At 39.2% G+C, this 13,149-nt stretch overlaps 1 protein-coding gene across 1 annotated transcript; it reads left to right on the top strand.

Annotated features, from left to right (window-relative positions):
• Positions 1–570: 570 nt before the first annotated feature.
• Positions 571–9,225, top strand: hibadhb (3-hydroxyisobutyrate dehydrogenase b). Its single transcript, XM_084357406.1, has 8 exons — positions 571–676; positions 2,208–2,368; positions 2,462–2,571; positions 2,656–2,777; positions 7,055–7,188; positions 7,360–7,436; positions 7,527–7,683; positions 8,498–9,225. The coding sequence occupies exons 1-8, from the start codon at positions 607–609 to the stop codon at positions 8,657–8,659; spliced, it is 993 nt and encodes a 330-aa protein (XP_084213532.1). The 5' UTR covers positions 571–606; the 3' UTR covers positions 8,660–9,225.
• Positions 9,226–13,149: the final 3,924 nt, after the last annotated feature.

Genomic DNA, 13,149 nt, shown 5'->3' with positions numbered 1-13,149 from the left:
GTGAAATGTAACTAACTAAACAGTTTTAGGTACTTATACTTTACCTAAAACTGTTTTACTTTATACCTCTCCTCCACGACATGTTAGTACTATATTGTACTTTTTAATTCACTATATTTATTTAAAAACTATAACCAGTAACTGATTACGTTTTATATATATTTTTCATGAAAATCTGAATTTCAACTCAATCATAAAATATGCTGCATTTTCATAGACTAGAGTACAAGTATAGCGTTCAAATTAGTTCCACCTTGTCCAACTACAACAGTAAAACCTTCACACATCAATGTGTCCGTAATAATGATTAAATGAAAGCTTATATAAATGTTAAGTAGTTTAGTTTTAATACTTTAAGTGCTACTAATCCCACCACAGTGGATATAAAGAAGGGAGTTAGTGATTCATATCCAATGTAAAGTTATAAATATACACATTATTATAGTCTATGTTGCTATGAGAGCGCATACACTTCAGGCCCGCCCCCGCAGCTCATTGGCTGAGTTGGGAGGCCGTGCTGCGCAGAGCTTGTTATTTGATTGGCGGGACGATCCGCCATTAATGCACGTACTCTGACGTCAGACGTAAGGTCAAGAGGAAAGAAGCATGGCCGCTGTGTTGAGAGGGTCTCGGTACCTTGTTGGAAGGTGTTGCAAGCATGCAGACTTTGCATTTGGTAAGCGGAACAAACTGACACTGTAGACGTATCGTGCACGTCGCTGCGCTTCGTTCACACGCTCAGGTTGTCACTTGAGAGCTGTTTGTGGCCTGAAAACACTACTTTTGCTCGAAATGTTTGAAGAGAAGTTTGAGTTAATTTTTCGCTGGACCGAGTTCAGCAGCTGCAGCTCACAGCCCACTTGTTAAGGAGCTTTTCTGTTAAAATAACGTCTTGTTTGCGTGCTGGGTCGTTGGCCAGAGCTGTGTGCTGACAGCAATTGTGTTTCGACTGCTATATTGTCAGCATATACTCCTGTGTCCTCCTGTGTCCTGACTTTTTATTTAAAGCACATTATGTAATAACAGTCACCGTGCTCTTTGTCAAGTCAGATCCTTCACAGGGAGATGGAGGTGGCTCTTTAACAGGACAGCTTTGAGCTTCTTCTACTTAAACATCATATTCTTTTCACAGAAAACATATTTATGTATCTCTGTTATCCTTTGATATTTACTGTGGGTAAACAAATGGTAGTTGAACCTCACAGGATATCTTTTTGTTAATAATGTAAAGATAAATCCCAAGGGGTAAAAGTTACTTCTTTGACTTATTGTTCTTTAATTTACAATGAAATAAGCAAGCCCTTTGAAACAATGTTCAGTAATCAGATTCAGGAAGTAGTTAAGTAAATATTGATTTGTACTGTTAGATAAGGTGACTTTGACAGTGAAGGGCGATTATGTTGGAATTACACACAATGAATTTTGGACCTGGCACTCCGATATCGATATATAGGCAGATATGTAGACATTTTTCGCAGTGATCCTTAAGATGTGGTTATCGAACACGACAAATATGTATTGTAGGCAGGATATTTTACGTTAAACTTCATTGTCTAAAATGACAACAGTGAACTGAAATTACCCCAAGCTTTGTTTTCTGCACTGTTCTTTAAACCTGAATGTTTCCATATATATCGACAACATACACGCTGATAGCAATATTTTATGTGAAAGGCCAATAATATCAACTAATCAATATATCACTCGGGCTCTAAATTGAATTATTTACATAAGAAAAACTAGAAATGCGCCAACCCACCTTTCCGTCAAATCAAGTGCACGGCAAGGCTTTATCAACTACTAGTAAGTAGATTTCTAAACATGAGGTCAGAAGTAATAAGAGAATTTCAAAGAGAGCAATGAAAAATTGTCGATCAACCAATGACCTCAGTCTGATATCTGATAAGTGAATTATGTCAGTAACAGCACCTGATACATTTTTATTGTTTAAAAAGAGTGCCTTTGGGAGTTTCCTTGTGATTTTTAAGTCTACGTGTATCCATAGCCAAAGAGCACCTCATACAAACAGAAAGTACTCCTGCCCTTAGATTTTTTTATGTAAATAAAACGAACCTAAGATATTACATAAAGACTCTTAAGGAGAAAGGGACATCTTGCCTAATGACAAGTGGGCAGAATTTTTGTTTTTGAACATGTTGTAAAGATACCGTGTCTTATCATTGATGCATTTGGCTGTTTTGTTGTAGTCTCCACAAGGTCTATGGCCTCGAAGACACCGGTGGGGTTTATTGGTCTGGGCAATATGGGAAACCCAATGGCAAAGAACTTGCTGAAGCACGGATACCCAGTCATTGCTACAGATGTGTTCCCGGAGTCCTGCAAAGAAGTGCAAGAGCTGGGCGCTCAGGTGAGAGTGTAGACTGTACAGACAGCTTTTCAATTTTTAGATAGTTTCCATCTGTTGGTTCTCTTCTTACCTCAAGATCCTGTGTTTCCTCAGATTGTGGATAATCCTGCTGAGGTAGCAGAAAAGGCCGACCGTATTATCACCATGCTCCCCTCTAGTCCCAACGTCATAGAAGTGTACACTGGACCCAACGGCATTCTCAAGTACATTGTGGTTTTTCCTTCAATACGTACATAATAACCTCATGGATTTAAGTCAGATACTCAAGTGTTAACTTGTCTCAACAGAAAGGTGAAGAAGGGCTCCCTACTCATTGACTCCAGCACCATTGACCCGGCTGTCTCAAAAGAAATGGCCGCTGCTGCTGAGAAGATGGGGGCAGTTTTTATGGATGCACCTGTATCAGGAGGTACATTTTACATTTTTGATCAAGTATAGGTTACAGATTGCTCTCTAGTGTCAGTTTTTAACCTTCACCTTGTTATACCAAATGCAAGCCCTCTAATAAACTCTCACAGGTTGTAATGTTTGGTTTTTGTTTAACCAGTTTAAGAGGGGTGTTGATGAGACTTGAGGCCATTTTGGAGGCTGTTAAGAAAATTGTCATTCCAACCAGTCTAGCAAGCGAAGCAGCAACTAGCAATTATTTTCTTCTTGATTAATTGACTGATTATTTTCTTGATCAGTTGTTTGTTTTATGTTTTGTTTTATGCAACTCCAGTTCCCAAAAAGTTAAGAAGCTGACAAACACAAATTATAACAGAATGTGATCATTCGCTAACCTATTTTGACATACACTCAATTGAAAAGTGTATAGAAAGAAAATGTATTGCATGTTTTTCCTCATAATATTCATGCCAGCAAGTTTTAAGCCAACTGGGAAAAGGACAACAAAAGACTGGAAAAGTTGTTGAAAGTCCAAAAACACCCGTTTGGGACATTCCACAGGTAAACAGGTTCATTGGTAACAGGTGATAGTTTCATGATTGGGTATGAAAGGATCATCCTTGAAAGGATCAGTCCTTCACAAGCAAGGATGGGATGCGGTTCACCACTTTGTGAAACACATTGCATAAAGTATATTGCTACATGAGCTTGGAAACACTTGCTAAAACTGTTCGTCATAAGTTGACATCTTGTTTTTGTCATGCCTAATGAGTTAATTATAACTTTATTCATATAGCACCTTTTTTAAGAACAGTTACTAGGCATTACAAAGTGCTGTACATAGGGCATACAACATATCAAGTATTAATACATTAAAAATACAAAAGTAAGTAAAACCTGAATAATACAACAAAGATGAAATCGTCTACATCAGGGGTTAAAAGCAGCTTTATACAAGTGTGTTTTAAGAAGTGACTTAGAACGGAGCACCGATTCAGCACGCTGATTTCTTCAGGCGGGACTTTCTGCAGTTTGGGGGGCTCTGACAACGACTAATCACATTTAGTTTTTTGCCGTAACTTTGCAACTGATGGCAGTGTTTTGTTTGACAATCTCCGGCTGTGTGTTTGGCCACAGGTGGAGAGCAGCTCTGGGACATGAGGAGTTTCTATCATAGAAGTCTGAGATAATCTGAAAGTATTCAAATTTGCGCAGCTAGAACTTGTGAATTTTTTGCCATTCATGCTTAAAAAATTACTTAAATGATCAATTAGTTATCAAAAATAATTACAGAATTATTTTCTGCAGTTTGATTAGTTAATGTTAAGTTTTAACTCTATTCTTAACTCTGTGTTCTGAAGTGTATTACAGTATATACAGTGAAATAGCTGCTGAAATGCAGTAGCTAATGGGGATCCTAATAAACTGAACCTAAACAGTATTGTAGAATACATAGAAGGCACTGTGACACTTGGGGCATCATGTTAACTAAATTCACGAGCTTTCTTAATGTTTTGTCAACTTGCTGAACTTTAAATGGACCTTTCAGCACTTGTTTTAGGTGGCAGATCCAGTGTTGGCACTTAAGCCGCCTTTTGCTTCATTTACGGTTGATAAACAGCACCGACGACATCCATCTAAAGGAGAAGGGGAGAAGGAGGAGCAGCTTCTGTCTCCACAAATGTTCCTCGCTTTAAAATGTGTGCGCTCTCACTTTCCTGGGGGTCCACACAGAAACACAGTTTGTTTGAACTTGGCCTCGTCAACGTCAGGACAGCCACTTTCTTTGAATTGATTTGGGTCCATTTTACAGCCTGGCCCTAAAGATTAGTAATGATTTATACGCTTCCGTCCTGTGGTAGTGCACATGGATTAAAGTTGTCCGGCTTTCCGCCTTGAACTTGTGCATGTGTGTGGTGGTAGTTTAACTAGTGCGAACTGAAGCGCATGTCATACTTTGATACATCTCATCAATCAGCTCCTAAATGAAACTTTTTGAACATCTCCAGTGGTCAGACGGAAATCAAATTACAGTGGCACGCTAGTGACTGTTTAATCCAGCGTGGTTAAAGTTTAAACTTAAAAGCACACATGGTGGTGGGGACGTAATTGAGTCAGCATGTGTCTGATAGTTGTTTCTTCGTGGTAAAAAAAAACTGTTAAGGACCAGATGAAATAACTGCCATCTTTCATTTCTCCTTAGACTAGAATGGTTACTTTATCAGAGGCTGGAGTAGACATCTGAAATAAATGAAATGGAGACAGATAATCTTTGACTCACCACACATTTTTCTAGTAGACCTTCCTGAAATAACATAAGTGTCTGCTTGTTAAGTTGTTTAGATGAGTTTTTGTTCTTCTCCAAAATGCTTCAAAAAGAAACAGGGTTGTAATTGTAAACAACACTCAAGTTTCGGGTCTCCTTTCTCACTTTAAAAGTGTCAAGAGCTTTTCACAGTTGAGAGGAATGCTTCGACTGGAGAAAAAACACAAAGCTGCTCTGGTATTTTAACCAAAGGCCGTGTTTCAGGTCTGTATGGTTTTGTTCTGTCAGGGTACTTTGTCTTGCTCTTCAGTAGCCTTTAAAATTAAATACTAGATTGTGACACAATTTTATTTTCTCAAAGTTCAATTTCTTAATCAGAATTTCAATATATTTTTAAGTTAAAATGTGTGTATTACTTTCCTCCAGATGTAGCTAATTACTTAAACTATTCAACCTCAAATGTATTTTTGCCATCTCTTTAACAAGTCATTCACTATCAGTTTTTAATGTTGTTCATGATGACAACTTGACTGTTCTCAAAAGTCAAATCAAATCAGTTTTATTTATATCGCCCAAAATCACAATCACATTGCCTCAATGGGCTTTACAATCTGTACAGTGAATGACATCCACCCCAATACATTTTTTTTTTAATCACAGCTAATTCATATGAATTTTGAAACTATTTCCCCTTTAGCTATTTCTTGGCTCGTCTGTTAGCTCCCACCTGTCTTCAGCAGCACAGTCATACTAGATGGAGCAAACTGCTGCTGGCAGACTGCTCATGACGACGAGGGAGGAGGAAATGTATTACACCCATCTTGGCCTCTCTCCATTGGCTTCCTGTAAACTTTAGGATTAATTACAAGACTATGTTGGTTAATTTCTTGGCACCCATGTGGCTTCCACCTGGTTAGTGTATATCTCTGAGCTTTAACCCCATGTGAACCAGATGTCAGCTGTTTCTAAATCTTGACAAAGGCTGACTTCCAACAGAGTCCCAACGCTTTGACTGACTTATTGTCTATTGTTTAAAAGACACGTTTTCAAATACTTGCTTTTAATACCTTTTAATGGCTGTGATTGTTCACTATTTATTGTCCATTTATTGTCTTTACTTTGCTTTTTTGTACTAGCTTTTTTCTTTTTCTTATTTTTTTACATTGCCTTTCCCCTTGCATGCAATGCTGTTTTTCATTTTTATCACTTTAAGTCACATTGGAATTCTGTTTTGATAATTGCTGCACACAATATATGGTTAATTCCCCTAAATTTACAGTGAGTTAGTCCCTGTAGTTTAAAACTGCTGAAGGAAACATGTTTTCCTCACTCTAAAAGCATTAAATGTCAACTAGACACGTCCACAAATGTATTTAACTTAGCTTATTTTGGATTATGCTCAGGTACCATACTAAATATATGGTCATATTATTGTTCTTTTTAAGTTTATTTTTTTGTTTTATTGACAGTATAGAACAGAATTGACAGGAAAGACACGAGTAACAAACAAAGACATTTAAATGTTTTTAATTATCTCACTGGAAAAGTTCTGGTTGCACGTCACCTCGATGTTCCAAGACCAGCTTTGTCAATCAGGATAATGAAGGGTAGTGAGACAGAATATATGCACCCATGTGGCTGTTATCAGGCCACAAAACACTCGCCGTCTTTGGAAAGTTTCATGGACCTTTTTTTTAATGCGGTTTCTGGAGCTCTAAAAGGATACGATGAGCTTCAGTGTTAAAAGCGATGACGTTTTTCTACATGGAAAAAAAATCCACAAATGTTTCCACTCTTTGTCAAAGTTGTATCATTAAGGATGGTAGCTGCTACTCCAGCTACTTTCACACAGCAGCTATGAGTAACAGTCATTACTTGTAGCTACGAACGAGCTTGTTTTATCACTTGCCTTCATTTTGCCTTTTGTTCACTGACACTCAGCTGATGAAACTTTTATAAAATCACTACATACCAACCATCTGTGCTTGCTAGCATGCCGTTGAGTGTTTCTAAGCACAACTTCTCATTCCCAGGTGTGGGTGCTGCCAGTTCGGCTAAACTGACTTTTATGGTTGGAGGAGCAGAGGAGGAATTTACTGCAGCCAAAGAACTTCTCAGCTGCATGGGGGCCAATGTGGTGTACTGTGGTCAGGTTGGAACGGGACAGGTATGACATATGTTTGACATATTTTCCTGAAACTGTCATGATGCATTTGTCATTCAGATAAAGTGTTTTTTAACAAGTTGTATGTGTAAAAGAGAGTACATTTTAAGTAGTAAAATATGAGTAATTCAAATGGTGTTCAGGTTATTTAATGCTAATATCATGTTGTTACAGGCAGCTAAGATCTGTAACAACATGCTTCTAGCTATTGGAATGATCGGGACTTCAGAGACGATGAACCTGGGAATCAGGTGAAAACTCAAATAACAGCATAGCTGTCTTTCTAAATCAAAGAAAAAAGCAACACACTTTGTTAACATGGAATTTGTCTTCCCTCACAGGCTCGGTCTTGATCCCAAACTGTTGGCCAAGATCCTGAACATGAGTTCAGGTCGATGCTGGTCCAGTGACACCTACAACCCTGTGCCTGGAGTCATGGAGGGAGTCCCGTCTGGGAACAACTACCAGGGAGGCTTCGGCACCCAGCTGATGGCTAAGGTTAGTTTGATGACCTCTGGCATTGTACTCCGTTTCCTGGGCCTGCAATCAGGTTTTAGTATTACTGTTGAAATGTTGCCCTTGTCATCACACATGCAAAGAAATTAAGCACATTTTATGGCTGTCAGAATTAGGTTTCCTGTTATTTGTGTGGAGAAATAATTTGTTCCTATCAGCTGGATGGTTTTAGAAACAAAAGGATGCAAAAATGTTCTCATGTTAACTTCTTATTCATAAAGAGCTGCAATGATTAATTCAGTAAAAATTGATTGCCAACTATTTTGATAATTGATTAACCGTTTCAGTTATTTTTCAAACGAGAATGTCAAACATTTACTGCTTTTCTTTGTTACTGATGACTGTGAATGAAGAGTTTTTGTGTTTTGAACTGTTGGTTGGACAAAAGAATAATTTTAAATGCTTCATTTTGGTCTCTGGGAAATTGTTGATGATAATTTTTTTGACATTTTATAGACTAAACAAGTATCTGGGAAAAAATCTACAGATTAATCCATAATGAGAACATTCAGATACTGTACTTACGTGTCAGATGTATCATAATTTAGTCAGCGACTCATTTCTGAGTCATATGTCGTGCATGTGACAAAAAAATAAGAATTTCTGACTTCAGTCACACCACTTAAAATGATGCAGTGAGCTGTAGTTTGCATCCCTCTTAAAAGGGAATCAAGCCCATATTATTACAACATAAAGAAAAATTCTCTGTGGTGTGTGGACTGGTGGTTTTGGTTTAAAGAGTTCAATTTTCAGCTCCGGTGGTTTTTCCAACGTATGTTTGCTTTTCTTTTTTCAGGACCTCGGCCTCGCACAGAACACAGCCACCAACACAAAGACGCCTGTTCCTCTCGGCTCCTTAGCCCATCAGATGTACCGTATGATGTGCGCTCGCGGTTACGCCAATAAAGATTTCTCCTCAGTGTTCCAGTTCCTGCGTGAGGAGGAGGGCCAGCAGTAATGTCAGCCCCCACCCCGTCCACAGCCTTGCCAGTTCCTGGCCCTGCACAGGACTAACATAGAGTAGTTGGGGGGGCATTTCGCCCCGAAGACTGTTTTTTGTTTTGTTTTTTCGAAGGTGTGAAAGACATGAAGCCAACCGAGCTCCGCGTGAAAGATCATGTGCGCACTTCTCTCCTATTGGAAATCATGTTTTCTGTGTGATCTAGCCTTTATTAAAATGCAACACTCCTTTTTTAGTTTTTAGAAGTAAGTGAATTGTCAGATATACAGAGATCAGCGGACTGTCTCGCAGCGGCAGCTCTGCACATTTTAACACTTAAAAGTGGAAGAAGTTCTGAGGCATCTGTGGTGTTGCGGACAACTCATCAACTCTGTCAAGACTGAACAGCTACAAACGCAGTTCAGTCTCCACATATTTATATAGTATTTGTTTGTGATCATTTCTTTACGTTGCTGTTCTTTCTGTTCATGGGGGGGTCATTTCTCTTGACAATGAAAATGTTACTTTGGGATAGGAGTGTCATTTCATATCCTGTTAGGAAATAAAAACAAATTGTGATGTCAGCTCATGTGACAATTAATTTACCACCTTTCTTTCTTTTAAACTTGATCAGTTTTTAATTCTGGATTTGGATTTCAGCTTGAGCTCCACAGAAGGGTTAACAGACGTATCTATTTTTTAACGAAACAACTAGAAACTTTTTTGCAGTAATGCCACGAATCCTGTTCTTGTTGGAAATGCTGTCATAGATTCAGAGGGAGAAAGCTTTGCGTGGACAACTTTAATAGCCAGCAGTGCACAAACAAACATCAGACAAGGAGGAAGGAGGACACTAATTCTGCCTATGAAAAGGGCGATTTAAATCCTAAATGGCACGGTACAATAATGGCTCCCAAATGTTCTAGTTTGCATGTTGCATCTCCGTCGTCACGATAAAACGCTGCCCAGACATCAGCCTCTAAGGAGCTGCTGCAGAGCAGATGAAAGAGAGGGCCAACGCTGCACAAACGAAAAAAGGACACGTCAGCTTTTTTCACTTAAACTAAACGATCCAGCTAATCTCACTCCGATGCTAGAAATTCCTCATTTAATGGCGATTTAATCTAAATTTTAAGTTTTAATTGCGCTGCCTACTGCAACCGTGAAGCAAAGCGGACTGTCGCGTCGGTAATTTGGGGATGTGGCCCTCTTTAGGTCAGAGAGGGAGGGCGGCATGTTTCTGATCTAGTTTGCCAAGAGCCACTGAGGGGCCAAGGTGCCACAGGTCATGCGATCACAAGACAAACCCATAAAAAGTCCATTAAGCACTGTAGGCTAAGAGCTGTGTTGTCATCTACTTGATAGGTGCTGCAAACAGAGCAGCACTTTGGTCTCAGGCCTCCAGCACACTGTGACACAGAGAGAGAGTCTGGATGCGCGTCATCCTCCTCTCCAACACTTTCTAATAACATCTGCACTCAGAAGTCTGGAGGATTCAGTTAAAACACGTTGATACACATTTGTCCTGTGTGCATTTTTTTTTTTTTTTTACATATAACACATGACATTTTGCAACAAAGCGAGAGGATGCATGTTGAATGTTGGCTGTAAGTGAGCTGACAGACTGCTCGTCACTGCCTTCTTGTCCCAAATTATTCTTTGGTTTCATCGTGCAGCACGCCGAGGTTTTCTTTGACATTTTGCTCTGGAAGCGATGACAAAAAAGTCATAAAGGTCTATTGTCAATTTTATGTGGCTTTAATTGTGACTCCTTGTCCAATGTCCAAAGTTTACACTCTGTGTTGTGTTATAAAAAGAAAAAGAAACGAAACTAAATCCTGCTTATGTGAGAACTGTAACGTTAGCAGAGGTGGCAAAAGTAGCTACAGCATTATTTACTCAAGTAGAAGTACTTGATTTTTACTTGTGTATAAAATACTCTGGTAGAAGTACTGATTCAACTTCGTTACTCAAGTAAAAAAAAAAAAAAAGTACAAGCTCTGAAATGTGTGAAAGAAAAAGTGAACCTCACGTCATATTAATGTAATTGAAGGACCCTTGAACTTAAAGGTGGAATCAGTGGGATTTGTCCGAGCTGTTCGTAAACGCACCACAAAGATAATGTTGCGTCTCATTCTCAGGACTTTATACACCGACACATTTCAACAGAAAAATAAGAAAATAAGAAAAAGCTGCCGGCTCTGTGCAGGAGATACACACATGTATTGGGTTGTTAGAGCACGTGCTGCAAACTTATGAGACCAAACCAATCAAAATGATTGCAAAGCGTTATCAAAATAATTAGCTACCAGTCCAGGTCTGTGTAGGTATCATTTTATTTATTTGATTCCAAGAGAGCGAAATTATTTTTAATATCATATTTATATATTTCAGAAGTCCTGCATATTTGAGTCTCGTGGGCCTGTTTTAGTTTAATTTGACGTCAGCGTTCCCACTTCAACTCACAGACGTGGTAATTAATTACACGTTTAACACGATCGCATCATATCTATTCGTCAGAATTAAGTACCTTAATTTTTAAATATCTGCACGTGTGTGTGTGTGTGTGTGTGTGTGTGTGTGTGTGTCGAAATGAAAAGATGGAATGAAACTCTTCCTCAGCAGCAGCAGCAGCTCGCGGCCTGTCTGCTGTCCAGACACGGATCCTCTTTTTCTCTGTCTAACAGGCTGAACAGCTCAGTCACATCGTGTATACCAGCTGCTGCTGGAGCGTGAACGACGTGGCTGAGATGATTCCTGCTCTGCACCTTCTCTACATTTTATTTTTTTTTGCCTGTTTGTTTTAACGCGAAATTAAATAACGAACGCATTTTTCTCTCCAAAAACACAGACAATTCCCGATGAGTTCAGCAGGAGTCTGTTAACGTGACAATGCAATAAAACAAACTGGGCAAAAAAAACACAAAAAAATGAGTCCTGAACCTTTTCACCGACATAAAACATTATGCTTTTCTCCTGAAACCACTGCTCGCTCCTGCCTACCCAGCTATGAACCCGGGCCATAAAGATTTACAGCCTCAAAAGGTGGGAAAACTCTATTAAAAATAAAAAAGGTGCTCAAATTTAGGTGGGGAGACATTTCTCCGCGTCTGTGGTCTCAACTCAGAAATGTTTCAACAAAACCGAATCTGCGAGTAACAGTATGCGTCCATATTCACCTCATTGAGGGTGTCAGTGCTCCCACACAGCTGAATGGTTCACTGTTATATATATATATGTATAAAAATACTGAACCGTAAACAACCTTTTATTTTGATTCTTGCGCTACAGCCTCGTTTTCATGAACGATTTGTTTATATGTCGTATATGTGCCCAGATGTGTGAGTGGTCCAGCTCTGCGCAGGGAAACCAGAGGCCACCTATGGAGGCCGGATTCAGGATTTCGAAGAAGAGTTTATTTTCCTCTAAGTCACTTTTCACTCCAGTAAAAGTGTAAAATAATTCACCTGCAGCTCTGATTTTGAACATTTTAATGCCGATAGATTATTTTCTAGTCACCAAAATCTGAGAGCTTCTTGTTTTTAATTCTAAAAGAGTTCAAGTAACTAAAAAAAAAAAACGAGCCCAGTCTCTCGATGCCTCTTTCGGCATTCAGCGGTGTTTTCTCTTCGGGCTTCCTGGCTTGAAGTGGCTATTTGGCCAGACTGCAACTTTCAACTTGACCTTGGCCTCCAGCCGCGTCCAGCCCGTTTGAGGAAGAGTGCAGCCAAATGTGGCATGCTTTTGGTCTTTTTGTGGACACTGAAATTGTGTCTGGATTTGCACGTTGTAGCGCGAAAATGTGAGAACGACTGAATGTTATTGTTGCTATAATACGCGTTTTAAATGTTTCCATAAGACACCAGCCTGTTTCTTTTTAAATCGTCTGCTTTAAAAATCCTCATTCTGAGCCAAACAGTCAGTCAGATTATTCAGTGAAATTATTGTATATTTAGTAAAAGTCTGCACCTTTGACTGAAATCTTTAGATAAAAAGCCGAAATAATCATTTAAATCCACATATCTGAAAACAGTTTTGCTTCCTCTTACATGAGGAGCCCGTGCAGCCAAAATGGCACGCGTAATTACGCATCAAAAAAGCATAAATCATACAGTTTTCTCATGTCATGTGTTAAACAATTCATCATATACGCGTGTTGTGATGGCACAGAACTACAGACAAGCTTGCCTCACACAAAGTTTCTCTCAGCTCGGGACTCAAATATCACTTTAGTGTGGAAAAATAATCCCCCCGACGCTCCTTTAAATATCTAAAACATGGATCTACTGATGTGCAGCAGCTCGTCGCAGATATACAGCTCGATCTGCATTATCTGATGTCTAGACGTTTATCATCTCCTTTGCATATCACGTGCTTGGCCCTGGCCAATAACCTCGCGATCTTTATGTACTCAGGCGTGTTGGTATCGTTACTCTGCCCGAGTCCCTGTCTCTGCTCAGTCGAGGGGATTTTGAAAAAGAGTTGGTCGTCTCGATGTAGGGCATGCT

This window comes from Pagrus pagrus (assembly GCF_965226575.1).
Source record: "Pagrus pagrus genome assembly, chromosome: 7".
NCBI classification, from domain to species: Eukaryota; Metazoa; Chordata; class Actinopteri; order Spariformes; family Sparidae; genus Pagrus; species Pagrus pagrus.
This window is presented reverse-complemented; position numbering and strand designations above follow the sequence as displayed.